The 10,144-nt window shown below is 34.0% G+C and overlaps 1 protein-coding gene across 1 annotated transcript; it reads left to right on the forward strand.

The window, feature by feature from the left end:
- The first annotated feature begins 2,856 nt into the window (after positions 1-2,856).
- On the forward strand, positions 2,857-9,765 carry LOC145059511 (disease resistance protein RML1A-like). The gene is made up of 7 exons (XM_079007358.1): positions 2,857-3,458; positions 4,102-5,224; positions 5,338-5,661; positions 5,738-6,607; positions 6,743-7,337; positions 7,873-7,923; positions 9,201-9,765. The coding sequence occupies exons 1-6, from the start codon at positions 2,857-2,859 to the stop codon at positions 7,920-7,922; spliced, it is 3,564 nt and encodes a 1,187-aa protein (XP_078863484.1). The 3' UTR covers position 7,923; positions 9,201-9,765.
- Positions 9,766-10,144: the final 379 nt, after the last annotated feature.

Consider the following 10,144-nt stretch of genomic DNA (forward strand, 5'->3'; position numbering starts at 1 on the left):
TTTTTTTATATTTAAACGTATAAAAAAATATACTTATATATATATATATATATATATATATATATATATATATATATATATATATATAACACATTTAGATTTATTTAAACGTATTTAAAGATATTTATATTTTAAAGGTAAAAATATAAGGATAATGACTTAAATGGTTATATATTTTTTGATTTGTACACATTTGGTCACTTAGTTTTTTTCATCTACATTTACCCCCTTCAACTTGTTAAATTGTACACAGTCAGTCCTTATGATCGGTTACTCCAGGTTAGCCGGGAAAAATTATTTAATATGGTAACATATTTCTCATTTTCTACACATTTAGTTATTAATATTTTTGTACACATTTAGTCATTAATATTTTTTTTGTTTCAAAATAAGTCATTTTTATTTTTATACTAATTCAATACTTATGAATGATTTCTTTAGTTTTTTCTCACGACATCTTACGTGTGACAATTATTGATGAGGTGTTTGGGGCTGTTGATGCTTATGTTCATTGCGATCTCGACTCCTTGGTTGCGTAGGTCTTGTGGTTTGGCTTAGGTCTTGTGTTCTGAACATCGTAACTTCTTCATAGATATAAGATTTTAATGATTTTTATATCCACATGTTCGCCTTTTGAGTCTACTACACCTTTTGTTAAGGTTACTCCCGTTAAAATGTAATATATTTTTACTTACGATTTTATAAAAAAAAAAAATCATACACGCATTTATAAAAAATGTATGGATATAAAGACCGTAAGTAAAACTATATTACTTTTGAACGGGAGTAATCTAAATGAAAGTTGTAGTAGACTATAAATACGAATGCATGGATATAAAGATCGTTGAAATACGAGATCATATGAAAAAGTTATGACGTTCAGAACACATGACCTAAGCAACTAAGTAGTCGAAATCGCGATGGACATAAGCATCAAAAGCCTAAACACCTCATTAATGATTGTTTCACGTAAGATATCCTGAGAAAAACCTAAATAAATCATTAATAAGTACCGAATGAGTACAAAAACAAAAATAACTTATTTTGCAAAAAAAAATATTAAAGACTAAATATGTACAAAAATATTAATGATTAAATATGTACAAAGTGAGAAATATATTATCATATTAAGTCATTTTTACCGGTTAACCTGGAGTAACCAGTTATAAGGACGGAATGTGTACAGTTTAACAAATTGAAAGGGTAAATATAGACGAAAAAAAACTCAGTGACCAAATATGTACAAATCGAAAAATTTATTCCCCTTTTAAGTCATTATCCCAAAAATATATCTTATGTGTGGGGTTTGGACGATGGTAGCGGCGGTGGTGTATACGGTTGACAAAAAAGGGTTGACAAGTTGTGGAAGAGATGACAGATTTGGGGGTTGTTTGACTAAACTTATTTATGACTTATTTTTTATAAGCTTATTTTTTCTGACTTATTTTTCATGAGTTGGTTTATTTTCTTAGTGTAACTTATAATAAGCTCAGAAATTGAAAAATAAGTCAAAAAAATGAGTTTATAAAAAATAATTTCGAAAAATAAGCCATAAATAAGCTTAGTCAAACACCAGTTGGTTGTTTGCGACAGAGGTGATCATACCAGAATTGAATGGCTCTACACCATCATTTTCTCAGGGATCCTACTCCGGCCAACAGGATGGCTGATTTTCAATTGAGGCTGTTGGATATTTTATGACCATCATTTTTACGGCGTTGCTCACTTGCGCATTTTCTTTCTTGTTGTTTCTTGGTTATTCAATCCAATTTCACAATCCCATTCTGCTTTTCAGTATTTTTGAGTGTGTAATGAAGGAGGGCGGCGTGGGTGGGTGCAGTCGTGGAGGTTGCAGTCACTGGTACGATAATACCATAAATATTAGTTTTGGTTATTTTGAGGATATGGAAGTCTTTTATCTTTACAGGTTCATGGCTTAATCTGCTTATCTTTTTTCGTGATATATGATCGTATACAGGTTTTGTTATTGAAATTTTAAGAATTCTTGCCGATTCTGTTTATGGGAAATCTCATAGCTTCGCAGCCCGGGTTTTACTTTTCATACCATTTTGGTTAACTAAAAGATTTATGTGAGAGTTCTTTTTATGTTGTTTAATTCTTGTTTCAGAAAAAGACCAAGGAGATATTAATCAAGGACATTATTTTTTATCAATTAGATTTTAAATCTTAGGTTTCTCGGATGGACGGAGACAATGACAAAATAGTCAATATTTTAAAATATTAAAAAGTTAAACTATCTAGGGAGTAAAATTGTGATCAAACATTGTTTTACGCCTTGTTCCCGAGTTTTTTTTTGTAAATTCATTAAAAGAAAGAGAAGGAAAATTTTGACGGAAAGAAAGGGAGGTGAAGGAAAATATTCATTATTCCGTGTTCCCGAGTTCAAAGGAAATGAAAGGAAATGGAAGGAAAATTTTAAGTTTTTGTGTTCCCGAGTTAGGAGGAAAAAGCAAATAAAGCATAAAATTTTCCTTTCCCTCACTTTCTTCCCAAATCCGCCCAATTTGGGAGGAAAATTTGGAAGAAAAATATGACTCCAAAATCCTTCCCCTCCTCTCACTTTCCTTCCATTAATGAAACTCGGGAACACGATTTTCCTTCCACAGCGGCGATAAAGGAAAATGACGTTTTTTTGTAATTTAGTTATTATTACAATAGTTGATTGAGATCAGTTGACATGAAGAAAGATTCAACCTTGTAAGTTTCCAAGAAAATTCCATAAAGTATGAGTTTTATCAACATTAGTTATTGAATTGGACTTCCTTTGTAAAAACCACTACTTTTAATGTGACTGTAGATCTACTCTCAAATTAGTCATACCTTCCCTGCAATCTAATGGTTGTTATCTCCGAGCTTTCAGAAGGATCTTCATCTTCTTCATCAACTCATGATCATCAACCAGAAACTCATAATGGTTCTTCTGAACTTTCAGAAGGATCATCTTCTTCATCTACCACTGAGTATAAATACGACGTATTTTTAAGTTTTCGAGGTGGTGATACTCGTAATAATTTCACAGATCATCTCCATAAAGCCCTCCTGGATGCCAATATCTCTACCTTTTTGGATGAAGAAGAGATTGAAACCGGAGCACATCTGAAACCGGAACTGATGAATGCGATTAGAGATTCTAGAGTTTCTATTATCGTGCTCTCCAAAAATTACGCTAATTCGTCATGGTGTCTTGATGAATTGGCACTGATACTTGAGCAACATAGGAACTCCAACCAAATTGTCATCCCCATCTTTTATGGTGTCGAGCCCACCCATGTGAGGAAGCAACTGAGTAGTTTCGGGGATGCAATAGCTGAGCACATACAAAAGATGGAGGTAGAAACAGATGCAAATAAAAGAAGAGAAATGGCTCGAAAGCTCGAGCAGTGGAAGAAAGCGCTTACAGAAGTTGCTGATTTGAAAGGGAATGATCTAGATGGCAGGTGACTACTTCTTAATTACCCATATTTCCGTACTCCATTTTTGTTAGATTAACCTTGAAATCCTTATATTTTGTCCACCCTATGCATTTCAATTCTTCAGTATCATTAAAGACACATAGTTTTGATGCAGTTAAATAATTTTGACACAGTTGTGGTTAGAATCAAAATTTGAACAACTTGCTATGCATTTATTATTTTATTACACATATTTTTTTTAGATAAACCATTTTAATCAAATGCTTTCTATTAAAAACTGAATATTGAACGGTTTTCTATACATCTACTATTAGTTATATCGTACTAACGACCTTCTAAGCAGTAAAGGATAACCTATAACTATCCTATGCCATGTTGTTCTGCTTCATGCAAAATCAGATCCAATATTGGGTTTGTTGTTCTTGTAGAAACATAATGAAATTTGTTTGCCCCTTAGTGAAATCTTGTATTAGAGTGCCTCTGTTCTTTGTAAAATAAAGATTATGGTCTATGACCTTACACATTAGATACTTATAGGTTAGAAGTGCAAATATGATATTGTTTTGATGCAAAAAACTTCTGGTTGGATATATTAAATCTCCAAATCCGGTTTGTTAGTTTTGTACTTTTGTGTATTGTGTTTTGTACTGATTAAAATAAGTTTCAGGCCAGAGACGAAGTTTATCGAACAGATTGTTAGGGACATCTATCGTAGACGAATACCATTAAGGAGTTCTCTGCCACTACTTATTGGGATGGAAGATCCCATTAAATTTGTCACATTATGGTTGAAAGATGATTCCTCAACTAAGGGAGATATGCTCACTATTTTGGGTATCGGTGGTATAGGGAAGACATCTTTAGCCAAATATGTCTACGGGTTATATTCTCGTAAATTTGACACAAGCAGCTTTATTGAAGATATCAGTAGGAATTGTGCCAGCAAATTGACCGGGTTGCTTGATTTGCAAGAACAACTCTATGGTGACATTTCAAAAAGAAGTTCAATTCAAGTTCGTGATAAATCTTTATACACATCAAAGATAGAGAATGCATTGGCACGTAGAAAGGTGTTTCTAGTTCTTGATGATCTTGATAGTCTCGACCAGTTGGATGCATTACTTGGAAGCAAAGGTTTTCATCCAGGAAGCAAAATTATAATCACAACAAGGGACGCACGATTGATAGAGTGTTGTTCCTTATTCAAAACGAATGCTAAACCCGAGCATGCAGAGTACGAGCTTAAAGGATTATGTGAGATTGAATCACCAAAACTTCTATGTTTTCATGCATTTGCATCGAACAATCTCAAGCCAGGTTATGAAGAAGTGATAAAAAAGATTGTGAAGTACTGTCATGGACATCCATTGGCTCTTCAAGTTTTGGGCAACTCTCTTTATAATATGGATGTAGCTTATTGGGAAGAGCGCATAAACATGCTAAAGAAAGAAAGCATTTCCGATGTAAATATGGTCTTGAGAAAAAGCTTCGATTCTTTGACATCTGAAAACGATAAGGACTTGTTTAAGCATATTGCTTGTTTTTTTGTTGGAGTAGATAGAGATGTTACGGAAACTATATTGAATGCATGTGGTATAAGAGCAAGAAGTGGGATTACGAATCTCATTGATAAATGTCTTCTTAGTATTGGATGGAATAATGAATTGGTGATGGATCAGTTGCTTCAAGAGATGGGAAGGTTCGTAGTTCATCAAGAATCTGAAAAGCCATGGAAGCGAAGTCGATTATGCCGTCATGAGGAGTCATTCAAAGTATTGAAATACAAAAAGGTAAGAACTCATGTATGCGTTTAAAGTAAATTGTCTTGTTTATATACACATGTATATATATATATATATAACAATTTCAATGATTTTTTTTTTGGCATTTCGTTTCTTCTTAGGGTAAGGGAAATATTGTAGGCCTTGCCCTTGACATGCGAACACTGGAGAAAGAAAACCAAGGTGTATCATTTGAGCTGAAAACAGAGGCGTTGAGTAACATGGATGATCTGATGATCCTACAACTGAATTATGTGAAAATGAATGGGTCTTATGAGAATTTCCCAACACAATTAAGATGGTTGTGTATGCATGGTTTCCCTTTAAAGTCTATACCTTTAGAGTTGCGGATGGATAATCTAGTTGCTCTCGACCTGTCTTATAGCAAAATTGAATCATTTGACGTTCGTTATACTAATCCATCACGACCAGAGAAGAAGCAAAAGGTAATTTATCTCTATTTATTATTTTTCTTTCTTGGGTTGATGAAATTAACTACTATTCTATTCACCATTCATGCAGTTAGATGGATCGTGCTCCAAAGAGAAAAAGTTGCTTGGATCATTGAAGATTCTTGATTTAAGTTTCTGTGAACAACTTCGTAGGGTGGGTGGCTTTGATGGACTTCATGCACTTGAGAGGTTAATACTTGCAAATTGCATTCATTTGCTTGAGGTTTGCGAATCAATTGAGCAATGTGCTGAACTTGGTCTACTCGATCTGAGCTACTGCAAAACACTTAAAAAACTTCCAAGAACCATACGGATGCTAAAGAAGGTTAAAACACTTTTGCTAGATGGTTGTAATCTTGGTGAATCTCAAACCAAGATTAGTGATATGGATTTCGTCATTTTGGAGGCTATACCAAATGATCAAAAGATCTTTATGATTTCTTTACCGAGGTCTTTAGTAAGCTTGTCATTTGAAAATGCTAATTTATCCAACGAATCCTTTCCCATGGACTTCAGTTGCCTCTCCATGTTAAAGGAATTATATCTGGATGAAAATCCGATCGTATCCTTGCCCAATTGTGTGAGAAACCTTCCTAGACTTGTGATACTCAGTTTGAAAAACTGTAAATTACTGATGTCAATTGAGAATCCTCCATATACACTAGCATTTTTAGACATCTATTCTAACTCAGAACATAAGCCTTTGCTACAAAAAGTTTCATTTGTTCCAGAAATGTCCCCTCTCGAGTTATCATTGGGGGGTGGGAACTCGTTAGCACCTTCATCGTTTGAAATTGAAGGCATGGTCAAAATTCTACCAATGACAAGTGTTCAGGAAAAGGTGTTGCATGTTTTGGGCTGGACTAATTTAGACTTCACTGATGAAAGTCGTGTGGGAACTTATTTTTTGCTTAGAGGACCAGAGGAATCTGAAATCCAGGTTTGCTCTACTTAACAGTCTTTTTTTTGTGTGTGTGTGTATATATATGTATGTATTTATGCATGTATGCATGCATGTATATATGTATGTATGATTAATTAATTTATGGTGATTAATTAAGCTTGTATTTTGCAGATGTACTACGAATTTGGAATATTCAGCACAATTTATGGGGGTGAAAAGATGCCAAATTGGATTAGTAGTAGAAGCAAGGGGCCATCAATATCTTTTACCATCCCATCATCTCCTAACAATCTCAGGGGATTGAATTTCTGCTCTGTGCAGAAGTCTCCATTTAGGATTAATGATGATTTCCTTACTTTACCCCTGATAATAATTAGTAATAGAACAAAGAAACAGACATGGATATACGAACATTACATTCATAATGTGAGTGTAGGTGGAGGGTGTGCAATATTGTTGAGCCATTGGATGTTTGGGATGAAGGAAATGGAAGGTGGTGACAAAGTTACTATTTCTCTTACAGAGGGACTAGATAAAGTTACAAAGGAGTGTGGGGTGAGTTTTGTGTATGAAGATGGAAAGAGGGATGAAGAAGAAGATGTTTTGGGTTCTTACAAATCATGGAATCACATCATTGGTGGAGATCTCACTGGATTTGAGTTAACAACAGGAGATTACATCCTACACAATGAACGATTTTTGGTGCATGGCACTGAAGTGAATCTATATCATCGTCCACTTGTTGGAGATGGCGCCAGCTTTAAAGGTTAGATGTCATTCTTATTAATTATATATCTTTTTGGCATGTCTTGTTTGTTACTTTTTGTGCCAAGAACAAGTATGGATCCATAAGCTTTTCAAAAACTGGGGTTATCCATGGATTCCACAAATATTTTGACCTAATTAACTATCATGACCCAACTTTTTCAAATAGATGGATCATAACCTGATCTATCTTTAATAAAAGGATCATGACCTTAATCAACCCTTTTATTATTGGCTATATTGTCCTTTAAGATAAGAGATCATTTTTATAGAATATAAAAGATGAAAGTTCTATTTTCAATTTCTTTAACGGATGGATCCAACTATGAATTGATCAAGTTTCTAGATATGTTGGATCATATGACATAGGCTGAGATCTTGACCCAACTCATTGACAGACCTATCTATCATTCTATCTACAAAGTACAGACAGTTATTGTTGTTTTAACCGAACTTGTGTAAGGCAATGTTCATGTCCATGAGGATGTATGTAAATGATAATTAATGCATTACCTTTTATTTGTTTTCATCTTAAGACGAAGTGTGGTTTAGAGCTTTTTCCAGAAGGAAGTCCGTACTCGCATGAGGTATATTTTTGGCACCAAAAATTTTCTATTCAGCCCATGAAGCTAAAATTGAATGGAACAAGGACCAAGTCAAATGTGACTAAACTCCTAAATTTTAGTCCCACTAAAAATGATGGAGCAAACATGGACAAGAGAATTAAGACTCAAATACCCACTTGCACGACTTCGACAAAAATAAAGAAATTTTTTTTTTTTATTTCTTAAACAATTATCATAAAACATTCGTAAAATTGATGTCTATTGAATCCAGGTGTATATAATCACCGTCATAATTTTTGTCTGCAAACACATTTCACAAAACTCACTATCTGCAAATACCATTCAACTTCTATCTTTCAATCTTACAAATTTGCATTCTTTGTTATACTTAATTAATTGAATCTCACAATCTCTCATTCAACTTCACACACACACACACACACACATATATATATATATATATATATATATATATATATATATATATATATATAGGGTTAGGTTATAATGTGGATGGACAACTATTGTGCGGACATGTGGACAGTGCTATTCTATGAGAATCACTAAGAGAATAGATTGTTTAGTAACACGAATACGTTCAACCTCACACAACTATTGTCATTTTCATGCACTCTCACTAATTCTTATTCATTTTTGTTATCATGCATCGTTTTTCACTCATTTTCATTCTTACAGAATACGACTCAACAAATATTCTGAAATAAGAATAATAAAAAAAAAGTCTATAATAACCTTATAGACGATTTAATTAGTGTGAATGCGTAATAATGACAATAGTTATGTAAGATTGAACACATTTACATTATCAAACAACATATTTTATTTGTCATTCTCACAGAATAGTACTGTCCACAGGTCCTGTCCACAGGTCCACACAATAGATGTCAATCCACATTTGAGCCTAGCTCTCTCTCTCTCTCTCTCTCTCTATATATATATATATATATATATATATATATATATATATATATATATATATATATAAAATCATATCATCATGTGGTATAGGGACGATGCGATAATCTTACTCTCTCTCTCTCTCTCTCTCTCTCTCTCTTGTTCTGTCTTATCATTGTTGTACCAAACACATCCCAAACAAGTTACTTAGTTATGTTTAGTCCAGTCTAGTCCAGTTTTGTCTTGTCCAATCCAATCTTGTCCATGTATAAATTGTTACCTAAAGGCACACACATGACACAACCCCCGATGTAACAGATTGACCTATCTAATCGCTATTCTCACTCTTACCTCCATCCTTGTTTAAATACGCACATCAGCGAGGATCAATGCAAGATGGGTCTTCTTCCAAGTGCTGCCACTCCACCACCACCCACCACCGGCTTCCCTCAGTCAAATCCCATCGCCGCCGCCCCTCTCGGCTGGTCTGGAGGCAACCTTTGCTCCACCGCTTTCACTGGCAGATTCACCTACGTCGCACACAAATGCAGATCCAGAAGAAGCGTCCAGTGCAACAGCGGTGACGCCGCCCCTCCAGCCACCATCGCCGAATTCATACTTGATGAAGCAACTTCTACTAAGTCAATCTTGTCCATATATGCCACCATGAGAAACACAAACTCAACACCTATATGTGCTACAAAGAAGCAAGTTATGGTAATTATGTTGGACTATTTATAAACATTTCTTTTGTTTTAGTCAAACTACCCAACTTCTGTCTCAATTGTTGTGGTTTGCTGTCAAATTATCATGTGTTTCGTTTCTTAATAAAGATTGTGTACCAAACCAATCAAGCATCTCAATTGCCATGTTTCAATGTAGTTTAAACTTCACCTGCTTCTACCATTTCTTGGCACATGTTCTAAAGATGGTCTCTCGTTTTCAAGTTGATTTTTTTTTGTGTGCAGATTCATTATACAAACATCATTTGATGAGAGAGATTAGGTGTTGGATTTGTTCGTGCTTCCTGTTTAATTTTTGTTCACGAAATAACTGGTATTTCGTAAGTCAAATGCTATAGTATTCTCGACATTATCATACATATGATAAAATTCATATTCTATGTTTGTTGATATGGTTAATTTTAAAAAAGACCTAAAACTTTTATTTTTTTCGTTGTAAATTAAGCCAACTATTTTTTCATTTGCTCAGGTTTGCAGGTTACCTTTCGTTAATATGTTTCCCTCAGAAAAAATAAATAAATAAATAACTACATTCCCTAAAGTTTTCCCAAATGACCTAAGGGTTAAAAAAACCATTTTTC

The sequence above is a fragment of the Lactuca serriola genome, chromosome 1, assembly GCF_051521515.1.
Source record: "Lactuca serriola cultivar US96UC23 chromosome 1, Lser_US96UC23_V15, whole genome shotgun sequence".
Lineage (NCBI taxonomy): Eukaryota > Viridiplantae > Streptophyta > Magnoliopsida > Asterales > Asteraceae > Lactuca > Lactuca serriola.

Excerpts from the sequence above, each read along its gene's own strand:
- LOC145059511 (XM_079007358.1), top strand. The coding sequence starts at position 2,857 with ATGGTTGTTATCTCCGAGCTTTCAGAAGGATCTTCATCTTCTTCATCA. Across the intron at positions 5,662-5,737 it reads GACCAGAGAAGAAGCAAAAG|TTAGATGGATCGTGCTCCAA; the intron begins GTAATTTATCTC and ends CCATTCATGCAG. Across the intron at positions 7,338-7,872 it reads AGATGGCGCCAGCTTTAAAG|ACGAAGTGTGGTTTAGAGCT; the intron begins GTTAGATGTCAT and ends TTTCATCTTAAG.